This window comes from Sminthopsis crassicaudata, chromosome 2, assembly GCF_048593235.1.
Source record: "Sminthopsis crassicaudata isolate SCR6 chromosome 2, ASM4859323v1, whole genome shotgun sequence".
NCBI classification, from domain to species: Eukaryota; Metazoa; Chordata; class Mammalia; order Dasyuromorphia; family Dasyuridae; genus Sminthopsis; species Sminthopsis crassicaudata.
In genome coordinates this window covers 400072999-400087971 of record NC_133618.1, presented here as the reverse complement: position 1 = coordinate 400087971, position 14973 = coordinate 400072999, and the positions used below count along the sequence as shown (strand labels likewise).

At 34.5% G+C, this 14973-nt stretch overlaps 1 protein-coding gene across 4 annotated transcripts in view; it reads left to right on the top strand.

The window, feature by feature from the left end:
• LOC141556902 (proton-coupled amino acid transporter 1-like) overlaps positions 1 to 14973 on the top strand; it is a 59087-nt gene that overhangs the window by 12474 nt on the left and 31640 nt on the right. For 2 of the 4 annotated variants that reach the window (XM_074291838.1, XM_074291839.1), the window contains one exon: positions 13639 to 13729. The exons of the other annotated variants lie outside the window; for them this stretch is intronic. In XM_074291838.1, coding sequence (XP_074147939.1) covers positions 13639 to 13729 — 91 coding nt within the window. The remainder of the gene's footprint in view (positions 1 to 13638; positions 13730 to 14973) is intronic. 4 annotated transcript variants of the gene reach the window in all.

The window sequence follows — 14973 nt, the reverse complement described above, 5'->3', positions numbered from 1 at the left end:
TTTTCTCTGGATATATATTCTGATTTATTATTCCTTTTCAAATGTATTGCCCAGAATTGGACAAAATAATCCAGGGTATGACCTAATTAGGGAAGATGACAGTGGGACTATTTGTTCCCTCAGAGACTTGTCAGTACCCTTGCTAGAACTTCAGATCTTTATTAGGTCTAAGTCAAGGAAGTTGCTATTTATTGGGGAATATTCAAGTAGTTAAAATCCTGTGATGCTTACCCTTGTACTGTGAAGCAGCATCAGAAGGTACATATTTGAGAAAAGGAAGAAAGAATAAGTGTGAGGAGCTAGATAAATTACAAAAGTTTTTTAAAATGTGGGACTTTTCAGAAGCAACAACAAGGAGTGAACAGAAATGGATAGGGTTTGAAGCCAAAAGGCAAATGGCTGTTTTTATTGCTATGCCTAGAGGATTAGTTAGATATTAAATTATTTTTCTCCCTGGAAACTCTTTGAGATGATACCATTTGCATATGAGGTCATAGAATAAGAATATTCCTCCTTATTACTCCCCTTTTTATTTAAGTTTTTAAATACAAACTTTATCTTTTAGTCTTAAAAGTTTTTGCTACTGAGTTTGTGGTTTGCATGTTCTATAAATAAGGAACATTGTGTTGGTAAAGATTTGGGCCATGTTTTGCAAGATTGAGTATTGTTTAAAAAAAAATGTTAAGATAGTAGAAAGAAGATAAGCTTATATTATTTACTATGTGCCAGGCATTATACTATGTGCTTTACAAATACTATCTCACTCGATCCTCAGAGCAACCTTGTAAATTAGGTAGTATTGTTATCCCCAATTTACCGTTAAAGAAAATGACTTGTTCACATTAGCTAGCAAATGTCTGAAGTTGGACTTGAATTCAGGTCGTCTTGATTCTAGGTCCAGCACTCTGTCCACTGTGCCACCTAGCTAGCTCTATTACAGTAGTAATGCTAATACTATATTCTACAATTTTACTCATCTATCAGAAATAATTTAATTGAGCATTTACTTATATCCAAGCTACTTATAGCTTGAGTATGAATGAAACCAAATTAAAAGGCAACTGGGAAAATATTTAACAAAATAAAAAAACATACAATAAAACACAGATAATTTTAAAACTAAGTCACTATGCAGCCTTCAGGACTCCTTATATATGGTTTAATGACCTTATTTCTATTTCAGTTTAATGCCATTGTTCTATACCAAGATGATTTCAGATCTCATTTATAGCTATCTTAAACAAGGAAAAGGTCGTAAAAATGTATTTTAGATCAACATTTCAGAATAGTTGAGTAAGTTACCATTCTTCTAATTCCTGAAATCAAAGGGGCCTGCTCTCTTCTATCAATTATTATTGTTGTTCATCTGAGGTTTTCTTAACAAAAATATTGGGGTGGTTTGCCATTTCCTATTCCAGCTCATTTTACAGATGAGGAAACTGAGGCAAATGGAATTAAGTGACTTGCCCAGGATCACACAGTTAGCAAGTATCTAAGCCCAGATTTGAATTTAGGAAAGTGAGTCTTCTTGATTCCAGATCTGTCACTGTATCCATTGTCCCACCTAATTCTTTCTCAACAAAGAACAATGGTTTGAGACAATAATCACTTCAGTCAGGTTGAGAGTCAATGGTCATATCTCATATAGAATTAAAATTAGTAATCTTTGTTAATCCATTTCCCTAAGAAAGACTTTAGTTTTTATTCTACCTACAGGGAAAAGTCTGAGGTTTTTAGGCTAAAGAATTTTTTTTAATTCTAAATTTTATTAAATAACTTTTTAGGGGCAGCTAGATGGCACAGTGGATAGAGCACCAGCCTTGAATTCAGAATCTCAGACACTTAATACTTCCTAGCTGTGTGACCCTGGGCGAGTCACTTAACCCCAGCCTCAGAGGAAAAAAAAAAAAAAACTTTTTAATATTCTTTTATAGTACACAGTTTGCTGAACCTGAGAGAAACATCAAGGGTAACAAATAAAATTCTAGAAGCTGTTAAAGTAAATAAATGATCGCCAAATCTGATTTTTAAAAATAAGAGAAAAAAATAAAAATTACTCATATCAAAAATGAAAAAGAATGTACAATAAATAACCAAAGAGGAAATAAAGGAAATTATCAAACTATTTTATCAAATAATGTGTTAACATTATCACTTAGAGAAGCTAAGTAAAAATATGAAACATTTATATCCAGCTTATATTTATTTTATAAACTCACCCCAGTGATGTGTTTGGCATACACGTATGCATACATATGCATGCATGTATGTATGTATATTTATGAATATGTGTGTATGTATATAAGGAGAGAGATAGAGACAGAGAGGGAGCGAGAGGGAAAGAGGAAAAGAGAGAGATAGAGTTGGAGACAGACACACAGAGAAAAATGGAGTAGGACTATGCTTATTTCATTTCATTGAGCCCCACACTATCAATTTCCTTTTAATATTTACATATCTTGGACTGACTTTGTTTTGAAAGTAATTTCAGTTTCAATATTAATAATTCAAATAATAAAAACCTATATGATTATATCAATAGAAGCCAAAAGACTTTTGACAAAATTTAATACTCATTTCCATTTTAACATAAACTTTAGAAATTGAAGGAATGAGTAAGTTTTCTCATATTATAGTAAATAGTATTCATCCAAATCTTAGAACCAAATGTTATATGTAATAAGAGAAGTCAGAGGTTTTCCATTAATATCAAGAATAAAGCAAGGATGTCTATTATTATTCATGATATTTAACATAATGCTACAAATGCAAGTTAATACAAGATGACAAGAAAAAGTTGAAGAAATACAGATAAGCAAGTAGGAAACAAATTATCCTTTTTTGCCAATGATATGTTGGTGTAGTTAGAGAATCCTAGAAACTGAAGTAAAAAATTAATGGAAATAATAATTTCAGCAAAAATACAGGATATAAATCCACATAGAAAAATCAACCTTTCTATATATTAGGAACATTAATTATTTATATGTAGGCTAAATCAATATCACAAAAATAACAAAATTATTAAATAAATTTAATTTTTTCACTACCAATCAGATTCCCAAGAGAATTTTTATGGATACTTAAATACAAAATGCATGTGGACAAACAAAAAGTAAAAAATATCAAAGGATAATAATGGGGGGGAGTAGAAAAAGATATCTATTACTAACAGATCTCCAACTGATTATAGTGCAATAATCATTAAAGTAATTTGGTAAAAAGTAAAAAAAAAGAAAGAGGTTCAAAAGCAGAATGAATTAGATATATAGCTTACAGAAACAGTTGCATACTGCTTCATTTATATTTATATAAAAGATAGCACAGTGATAAGTGATGTCTATATTTGTAAATATCTACATATATTTGTGTTGGCAGTTATTATTGCTACCATTAATGATATACTACTGCTAATAATAATAATAGAGGATAAGAGAAGATTCTCATTATCATGAGAAAAGTCTGTTTTATAAAAATTCCTGGGAAAATGAGACAAAAATTAGCAGAAATTGGGTTTAGATTAACACATCATTCCATATATCAAGATAAGGCGAACCTAAATATAAAAGGTTCAAATTCATTCATAAAGAAAACCATGACATCAGGGAAAAGATATCATGATATGCAAATGAGTTGTAGTGGAAGAGAAAGGAACAGAGTAATTACGATCTGAAGATAGAAGATCTAAATGAATGATAGAGAAGATCACACAAGGTAAAATAGACAGTTTTGATTGTATAAAATATAAAAGGTTTTGCACACACAATATAATAATAATGTAATAATGTAACAAAAATTAGAAGATAACTAGAGAAGAGTTATTGCAAAAACTCTCTTTTTAAAGAAATAAAATATTTCTAAGATATATAAGGAGCTGATTCAAAATTATAAGATTAAGTCATTCCCCAATAGATAAAAGATCAAAAGATATGAAGTTTATAAAGGAAAAAAAATATAAATTAAAAATCTTATGAAAAAATTACCAATAATTAGAGAATACAAATTAAAATTACTTTGAGGTTTTACTTATAACCTATCAGAATGGGAAAAAATGACAAAAAAGAAAATGACAAATGTAGGGGAAGATGGATTATTGGAAAACAGGTATACTAGTATGTTATTGGTGGGATTGTGAATCATACAGTTGTTCTAGAAAGCAATTTGGAACTATGCCCTTAAATTAGCAAATTCTTTATACTCTTTGACTTAGCTAAACTACTACTGAGCCTATATCCCAAATAAATCAAAAAGGATTGTTGTAGTTAAAAATTAGAAACTAAGGGTTATTGGATAATATGGTTGTAGTTAAAAATTAGAAACTAAGGGTTATTGGATAATAGCTAACCAAATTGTGGTGCATGGGCTGTGATAGAATATTATTCTGCCACAAGAAATGATGAAATGGATAATTTTAGAGGAAACTGGGAAAACCTTATGAACTGATACAAAAAAAAGTGAGTAGAACTAGAGCAATTTTTAAAATTATGACATAAAGAAAAACAATTTTTAAAGCTATTTCTAGTCATATGAAAAAATGTTCCAAATCACTATTGATTAGAGAAATGCAAATTATGACAATTCTGAGATACCACTACACCCCTCTAAGATTGGCTAAGATGACAGGAAAAGATAATAATAAATGTCGGAGGAGTGTGGGGAAACTGGGACACTAATACATAGTTGATGGAATTGTGAAATGATCCAATTATTCTGGAGAACAATTTGGAACTATGCCCAAAGGGATATCAAACTGTGCATATTCTTTGATCCAGCAGTGTTTCTGAATGTGGATCACAATATAGTATTTTCACTTTCTTTGTATTGTTTGCTGGCTTTTTTTTCTTTTTTCTTTTTTCTTTTTGATCTGATTTTTCTTGTGCATCATGATAAATGTGGAAATGTTTAGAAAAATTGCACATGTTTAACCTACATTGGATTACTTGCTGTCTAGAGGAGGGATTTGGGAGAAAGGAAGGAGAAAAATTTGGAACATAAGGTTTTGCAAGGGTAAATGTTGAAAACTATCCTTGCATATATTTTGAAAATTAAAAGCTATTAAAATTAAAAAGAAAGAAAAACAATTTTGAAAGGACTTAGACTTTTTGTCAACATAATGATCAACTATAAGTTCAAAAGAATGAAAATGAAACATGGCACTCATGTCATATCAGAGAAATTATGAATTGTAAGCAACTCAGAAAAATGAAAGAGAGATTGAAGATTGGGGGGGAAAGGGAGAGGTAGGGGAGAGAAAGAGAGAGAGGTTGGTGGACATGGCTAATGGAGGAATTTGTTTTGCTGAATCATTCAACTGGATATTGAGGGATTTCATTTGTTATTGTTTTAAGCTCACTCAGTGGCAAGGTGGAAATTAGTGAGAGGGCTAGGTTAATTTTTTTAAAGTTTTATAAAATTACTTTAAAAAGAAAAGTAGCAAACTAGAATACTGAGTTGTCAGGATTTCAATATTATCATAATTTCATTAGCTTTTTTTGATTATTAGTTTCATTAATGAATTTTGATTCATTAGTTTCATTAGCTTTTTTTGATTGCTACTTGAAGTAGAGGGTTGGACTTAGATTCTGAAGAAGACCTGAGTTCAAACTCACTAGCTAGGTGACTACAGGCAAGTAATATCACCTTTTCAAGCCTCTCTCTGCATTTTCACTTGTTACATGGGAATGAAAATACCTATAATACCCCACTTTACAGAATTGTTGTGTGGTTCAAATGAGATAATTTAGGTCAAATCCCTCTAGAGGGGTGGTCACCTATTACCCTTTGTGTTTTTCAAGCTTTACAGAATTACATAACCGTCACTTACTGCTTCAATCATATTGATTCAAACTATGAGCACTGTTGAATCATATTGAGATTGTGGTCTATGTAACTCTTAGGTCTTTTTCACAGCAAAAATTATGGCATGTCCTAGGATTCCAAGTTGGAAGAACCCTTGGAGATCCTTTAGTCACCTTTATTGAAGCCTAGAGAGATTGTAGATTTTACCAAGATCAGACATTGTAGTTAATTAAAAGATCTAGAATTTAATTCAAATAACATTTATTAAATGGCTACTTTGCATAAAGGACAGTACAAAGTACTAAGGTAATGAATAAAACAATCCTTGTCTTGAAGGAACTTCTATTCTATTGGGAGGCTATAGCAAATATAATAATAATAGTATAATAACATGGGAATTCTATGGGGAAAAAATTCTATTGGAAAAAATTTTGGAATCAAGGACCTGGTTTCAAATCCCAATTCTATTACTTACTACCTGTATTGTCTTGGAGAAGAATCTTCCCTTCTCTGGGAATCAGTTTGCTCTTATGTAAAATGAGAGTATTGAATTGAATGAACATTATAAAGTGCCTTCCCTCTCTAAGTCTATGAACATGTGAAATAAATACAAAACAATTTGAAGAAGTAGAGAATACTAACAACCAAGAGATTTGGGAAAGATTTTGTAAAGGAGGTGCTTGATACCTGAGATGAGTATTGAAAGAAACCAAGTGGAGGTGAGCAGACAGTGTTCTTGATATGAAGGATATAGCTCATGCAAAAACATGAAACCAGAAGATAGAATGCCAAATTTATAAAGGAACTCTCAGTCCAATTTGACTAGAATATAACATGAGTAAAAGAGAATAATATGAAACAAGGATGGAAAGATATATTGGAACCAAATTATTGAGGGAATTTCAAGCCAAAAAAGATAGTTTGTATTTGTTCCTAAAAACATTAAGGAACCTCTATACTTTATTTGTTTATTCATTTGAGCAAGAAAGGGTCATGATCAGATTTGCACTTAGGAAAATTATTTTGGCAGATAGGGAGACCCTGAATTGGAATAACTAGAGCCTATAGACAGAAAAATTTAGATATGTATATTTGCATTTCCTATTTGATCAGGACTATGGTAACAGCATCTTAGGTTTACTTATTTTTCCATCTGTACTTGACACAATGTAGAATGTTAGATATTGAATAAACTCTGGAGGCCATTGTTAGTCTCACTTACTACCTAGTCTTAATTATTGAATGGATGTGGCTTCAAATTGAGACCTGTTGAAGATTAGCTTAAAAAGCCCAAGGTCTCCCTGTCTCCACTCATCCTGATCTATATCTGGCCACTGGACCCAGATGCCTGTAGAGGAGAAAATAAGTTGGGTGACCTTGCACAACCTTCCCTTCTTTAAATCCAAGTCACTTGCATATCATGGCATTGTCTCCCTGATGTTATGGTCATCTTTGAGAAAGAAGGACAAAAAACAGTTCAGTACTAATTATAAGTGACAGGTATTAAGGGTTTCAACTACGTTTCAAACCTAGTTGAAGGGTTTCAAACTCCTACGAGTTTGCCTTCCCATTCCAACCACAGCTTGCAGTTTGAGCATCTGTATCTTCACAAGTTTCCTATGCCTTCTTCCAGCAGCCCGATAGTGCAGAGCCACTGATGATTGCTGGTGGGGCCATCACCTAACCTACTGAGTCTGCTCTTTACTGGTTTCCACTCAGCATTGTTGCACAGAGCCCAGGGGCACTGCTGGTCAAAGTTGCAGAATTATTCCAGTGTGATCAGGCCACATGTATAAAAAAGAAACTCATGACTTAAGGGGACCATAGATTTAGAGCTAAAATGGACTTCAGAGGATATTTAATCCAACTCCCCCTCATATTACAAACAGGGAAACTGACGCTGAAAGGGCTTAAAACACTTGCCCAAGGTCCAACAGTGATAAGCATTAAAGGGAGGGTTTGATCTCAAATCTTCTGATTCTACTTTGACACTACTCTGGTTACTTCTGGTTATTGCCAGGCATAAGGTTGTGAAATTCTTTTCTGCTTGTTCCCATCTTTCCATAATGCTACAATATATTTGTGCAATTGATTCCTTGAACCAAATCATAAAACTTTACATTTATCTACATTAAATTTTTTGATTCAATCTGTCATTATAAACTTTCTAAGTACTTTTAGAATCCAATTCTGTTTCAGTTAAAATCCCTTCTTCTTTAAGAGATCTTCCTCACTCTTCCTCCACCCTACTTGTGTACCTCTGACTCTTGCTTCTCTCTGAGATTTCCTTCCATTACATTATATAATTTGTACATATACAATTATTTGTACCTTGTCTCTCCCACCGGAATGTGAGCTCCTCGAAGGCAGGAATTATGTCTGCCTTTCCTTGTATTCCTAGAAATTTAGCACAATGCCTGGCACTAGTAAATAAATATTTGTTGACTGACTGTTATTCTTTCTATTAGACATCCTTCCCAATTTAATGTATTTAAACTATTCTTCCTGGGAACTTTGAAAGGATTTGGCTGAATGCTGTTATATATTAAGATGAAATAATCCTGACTATTGTTCAGTTGGGCAATTATGTGAGTGGAACAAATTAGTGGGGCATAGTAATGGTCATTGGCTGTTTTACAAATTATCCATGGGATCAGAGAGAGAGAGAGAAAAACACAGAGACAGACAAAGAACAAGACAGAGAGACAGATTCAGAGAGATAAAATGAAATGATGGCCAAGACATCGTTTGGGCTTGGGTCAGGTAGAGGAGGTTCCTCTCAATGATCTGATTTTCTAACAAAAAAAGTCCACTCTGCCATATGGGACCATGAAAAAGTTTTATTGCTTTGTGCAATGAATGGTAAAAACCCCCACTAGATTAGGAGTCACGAAATCTAGATTAGAGCCTTGGGTTAGCCATTTACTAAGTAAATATTGAAACAGAAGGTTATATAGTATAATATTCAGTTCAGCAAACTATAACCCAAGAACCAAATTAGACCTTCAGCCTGTTTTTGTACAACCCCAAGAGCTAAAAAAAATTTTGTTACATTTTTAAATGTAATAAAACTTTATTTTTAAAAAAAATCAAAGCATTTTTTGTGGGCCCTACAAAAACAGGAGGCCTGTGGGATTTAATCCTCAGGAGGTATAAAACATTGCCACAATTTTTTCTTTTATTAATATTTTCCAGTTATATTCAAACAATTTTTTACATTTGTTTTTAAATTTTTTGAGTTTTAGCTTCTCTCCCTTATCCCCACCCACAATTAAGAAACCACTTGTGAAGTTAGACAAAACATTTTCATAAGTCAAATTGTGAAAAAAAATTAGATCGCTCACCCTAATGAAAATTAAAACCCTCAAGAAAAACTAAGTTTAAAAGAGAGAAAGAGGACAAGAAAAAGAGAGAATGTTTCAATCTGTATTCAGACCCAACTAGTTCCTTCTCTGGGCATGAATAGGGTTTTTCATAATAAATCCTTCATAGGTCATGGATGATTGTACTACTGAAAATAGCAAAGTCATTCATAGCTATAGAACATTACTATTACTTTGTACATAGTACATTTTACTTTGCTTGAGTTTATGAAGGATTTTCCAGGTGTTTTTTTTTTTTCTTGAGAGAATTCTGCTCATCATTTCCCATAGAATAATAATATTTGATATCATAAACACATACCACAGCTTATCGTGCCGCTATCCCAATTGATGGGCACCCCCTCAATTTCCTTTTTTTTTTTTTTGTCTTGAGAAGAGAGTTATTATGAATATTTTTGCACATATAGGCCATTTTCTTTCTTTTTTTTAAATCTCTTTTTTTTTTTTCAGACCAAGTAGTGGTATTGTTAGGTCAAAGAATATGCATGAATTTATAACCTTTTGGGCACAAATCCTATCTTTTGATCATTTATCAATTGGGGCATGGCTCTTATATTTTATAAATTTGACTCAGTTCCCTCTATTTTGAGAAACAAGAACTCAGAGAAACTTGCTTCGAGATTCTTTTTACAATTGTTATTGCTAACTGTATTTCCCCCCTAGTTATTCTCTCTCTCTCTCTCCTCTGTCCCTCTCAAAAATGTTTTGGTACCTACCACTCTTCTCCCCCACATATGTCCTATCGTTTTATCACCCTCCCTCCCTTTCCCATATTCCATTCCTCTTCTATTTTCCTGCAAAGTAAGATAGATTTTTATACTCCTACTGAGTATGTATATTATTTCCTCTTTGAGCCAGTTTTAATGAGAGTAAGATTTACTCTCTCAACCTCTCCTCCCCCTCTTTCCCTCCACTGTAACAGCTTTTTCTTGCTTCTTTTTTTATGGCAGATAATTTGTGCCATTCCTCTTCTCTCTTTCCCTTTTGCAAATAATGTTGTTCTCTCACCCCTTAATTTTATTTTTTTAGTTATTATCCCTTCATATTCAACACGCATATGCCCTCTGTCTATATACACTCCTTCTAACTCATAATAATGAGAAAGTTTTAATGAGTTATAAGTATCACCTTCCCATGTAGGAATGCAAACAGATAAACTTTATTAAGTCACTTATGATATCACTTTCCTGATTGCCTCTTTCTGCTTCTCTGGAGTCCTATATTTGAAAATCAGATTTTCCATTCAGCTCTGGTCTGAATGTTTGAAAATCCTCTATTTCCACTGAATGACCACCTTTTCCTCTGAAGGATTATACTTACTGAATAGGTGATTCTTGGTTGTAATTCTAGTTCCATTGCTCTCTGGAATATCATAGAGGTCTTGCCCTGGGTCCAGGTGTGGGCTGTGCCGGTGCAGCCTAAGCTAAACTCCCACTCTGGTTCCACAGACTTTTTCTGCTGAGCTTCTAGGTCCTTATTAGTGTCTCTGGACTAAGAGGTCTGAAACCCACCAGTATTGATGCTGATTCAGAAGTCTGTCTGGGGCCAGATCTGGGTCTGGGTCTGGGGTCTGAGCTGTGCTGCTCTAGTATTGCTTGCACCAGGAATAGACTCCTGCTCTGATGCAACGGACCTTTTCTGCTGACCTTCTAAGTTGCCTTCAGTTTGAAAATGTTTAACTCCATCTTTTGGGATGTTCTGATGCTCTAAAATTGGTTCAAGGTCATTATTTAATTTGGAGTGGTTTTAGGGGAGAGGTTGGGTGAGTTCCTGCCTTTTCTTCTCCATCTTTGCTCCACCTGCACAGTAACAGTTTTTAGGGCATATGGAAATCAGAGGACATTGGTTCAAAACCTAGCTCTTGTACATAGCTTAAACAAATCCCTTAATTCCTCTGGACCTCAGTTTCCTCAGCTGTAAAACAAGAGAGTCATACTAAATCATTTTTAACATCTATTCTACTTCATGTACTATAATCTTTATGAAATCTCACTTCTGTGCCCTATCATGGAAGCATACTGGATTTACAAAGATGATACACAAAATCTATGAGATTTAACTAAACCTGTAAGAAATCAAAGTATCTTCTTCCTGAACCAGGTCAGAGCAACAAATGTTGCTGTATTTTGGCTATGAGCCTCCCACTAGATTCCCCCAGCCCACAGACTTCTGCAGGCCTGAGTCTCCTTGCACTGTGCTGAGCTGGGCTGGGCTGCACCTGCAAGTGCTAAAACCCCGTCCCCTTCCACTATCTGACTGAGACAGACCTTTCTTAAAGTTCTTCCAAAATATCTTCTGCTGGAAATTTGTTACACTCCAAATATTTATGGATTCTGCCACTCCAAAACCCGTTCAGAGCCTTGATCTGGTATTGATCTGAGGGAAACCAGGCAGAGATCAAAGACCTTTTTAACTCTCCACCATTTTGGCTCCCTCCCCCCAGATTATGTTTTTCCTGAGAACCAGTCTAGTTAAGTATAGAAAGGCACCAGGAGGCTGGTAAGTAGGCAATGAGTTCTTTGTCCATGGTGACCCATAAAGTTAAATAAATTGATTAAAAGAGGATGTAAGTTTTTATTGATCAATTTAAATAAAGAATAGAGAGAAGTCTTAGGATAAGGTATCTTGCCTTCATAATACAATGTGCCCATTGTTAACATTCTTTGAGTTAAAGGCTATTAATACCGTGGAAAAATACAACCTCTTGTTTCCATATTAAAGGAACAACAGGTTGTTTGCTGAAGCAAGACTCATTTAATAACAAGTTACACAGAAAGGTTCCGTATGGGGATCAGTCAATTGAGGAAGGGTATCAGACCAAAGCAAAAATGAGAGGCAAGATCAGTCATGTCTCCTTTCATGCTAAGAGCTTCTTTTTCTCCCTTTCCTAATAATAGCTGATATGCTAAATTGATAGCTACACTATGTCAAGTCAGCCTTAGCTGCCATATCATGTTCTACATACAATTTGACTATCTTGGCTAGGCTATTTGCCATTTGCTCTGCTTCACTTTCACCTGAATCAGCAGGCCTTCTGAAGTCACACCTTAGGTGATTTCATCCATTCAGCTTTGAACTACCTGTTCAAAATGAACATTGGCACAGGACCATGTGCTGAATGGGGAGTCAGACTGTACAGCCCCCAGGGCATACTTCATATCCCACCCAGGGGTCCACTCCAGCCCTCTCCTCATCATCTGGCCTGCCAGTGCTGCTTCATCACCAGTGTCCTGACATCAACTCCATTAAGCTTTGGACCCCTGCCAGGAGGTCATATGGCCCTGACTAGGGAGAGCCTATTATATTTGTCCAGTTCCAGACACTTAACACAATGCTTCCCAGACATTCCTCACTCCTTCTTACCCCTACTTTCACTTATTCTAGGTAATTAAATCAATAATGCTATTGTTTCTATTGATTACTTTTTGGCCTTTTTTACCCTCCCTGTGATTTCACAAACTAAAACACTCCTCCCTAGAAATAAAACACCTCCTTATATGTGAATTCCTTTAAAGCAAGGACTATTTTGATTTTCTCAGAATCCCCAAAGCTTAGCACAGTGCCTAACATACAATAAATGCTTGCTGGCTAACTGACTGATATATTTCCCTCTTCTATTAAGCTTCTTGAGGACAGGGAATTTCTTATACTTGCAGTTGAATCTCCAGCATTTATAATATGAAAATTCATTTAATAAATTATTTTTTATTAGTGTGATATAATGAAGCACTTGGACTTAGTCAGAACACCTGGATTTATTTTTGGTTTTGTTAGTCTTTTAGAATTTTTTTTGATAGTAACTTGTTTTTTCTAATTACATGTAAAGACAATTTTTGACATTCATTTTTTATAAAATTTTGAGCTCCAAATTTTCTCTTTTCCCCTTTCCTAGATGTTAAGCAATTGGATATAAGTTATATATGAGAGCACCTAGATTTGAATTCCAGCTCTGCCATTAGGCAGCTCACTTCTCTCTGAGTCTCAGTTTCTTAGTGTTTAAACTAAATGATCTTTCAGGTTCCTTATAATTCTATATTCTTTGATTTCCCCCTTTAAAATTTCAAAAAGTAAAATGTTTATTGCTTTATATATAGAATTTTGACCAGCAGAGGGTAAAGGGAGGAACTCATTTTTGCTTCTTTTTCTGTTCTCTTCTTATTCTCTGTACATTCCTCCCTGTCTTCCTACCTTAATCCATTTTGGGGCTAACTGTACTACAGCTATGAGCGGGGAGGAAGTTCAAACACTTTTAACTCAGTCATTAGCATAGAACCCAGATTTTCCAAGAGAGGATGTTGGAGCGAAAATACCCCACCTAAATAATTCTTTTATTTTGTCTCCTTGGTTCTAATTGACAGGAACCTCTTTTTACATTTTACAGATGCTTTATGCACATCTCCACACTAACTCTCTTGTGTTTCCCTCTCTCTCTCTCTCTTTCTCTCTCTCTCCTCAGAGGATTTCAGGCCTTGATCCATCTATTCAAAGCAAATATTGGCACAGGTCTTCTGGGGCTGCCTCTAGCCATGAAGAATGCAGGCATCATAGTAAGTGGAGGTTTATAAAAATTGGGCTTAGTATCACCCATTTGACAGAAGATTTCAAAGAATGTTAACAATGGGCACATTGTATTATGAAGGCTTTGGGGGGGGCTATGTTTTGCCAGATCAACTTTGTTATTAGAATCAATAATCAAGAGGAATACTTAATAGCTTCCAACAATGCCACATTTTTCCAATGCCACATTGTTATGTGGAGGTAATCCTGAGCTCTCAAAACTCTAGTGGGCCATAAACTCTGTACTATAAATCCTACAGCCTGGAAGAAACATTTTGAATTTAGGCAGGGTAATGAACCTTTGTCAATTGGAGGAGGATCTGCTTAGTTAAGTTGGAGAAGTTCATCATTTAGGCTGGCTGACACAGCAACTCTTAAAGATGGTAAGAGATCAGAAGATTGAGATTTTCCTTCCTAAAAAAGAAAACACACTGATGAAATCAGAGATTCTTCAAATTTTCAAGCAAATAACACTTTTTGTAACAAAGTACTTTTGTATCTACCACCTCATTTTATCCTCAGAAAAACTTTGTGAGGATGGTGATTTTTCCCATTTTATAAAGGTGGAAGTTAAGGCTCAGAGAGTAGAAGGAACCTGTTAAATTTTACAGAGTGAGATAGTGTCAAAGTCAGGAATCCAAGGCCAGGACTTTTTCCATTCTATCATTCTGCTACCCCGTCCCAGCTTGGAGCCAATATATATACTGTAGAATTCAAAAGTACTTTCACCATAGTACCATGGAATACACATGGAAAAAAATGCCATTACTCTCATTTTGGAAAAAATTTAATCATTTTTTTAAAAATTTAAAATACTGGAATACTTCAAGGATGCATAATTTTATTAATGTGGACATATCTTACCCTTATTCAATTCAATTCAACATAGCTATTAAATGTCTGTTATGTGCTAATGGGCAAGTAGAGAGTGGGAAGGCTCATCTTCCTGAGTTCAAATGTGGCCTCAAACACTTCCTAGCTTCTCTGGGCAAGACTTGACCCTGTTTGCCTCAGTTCTTCATTTGTAAAAGGAGTCAGAGAAGGAAATGGCAAACCACTTCAGTATCTTTGCCAAAGAAAACCAGCGTTATATGCTAAATATGATGCTAAGAGCTAAGAGTCAAAACTTTTGGAGTGTTTGGCCTCAAACAGTTTACATTATATATTCAGAGAAGGAAGTTCCTCCATCTATTGAAACTTGATCTTTATTAGTTACTGCTGCCAAATAATAACA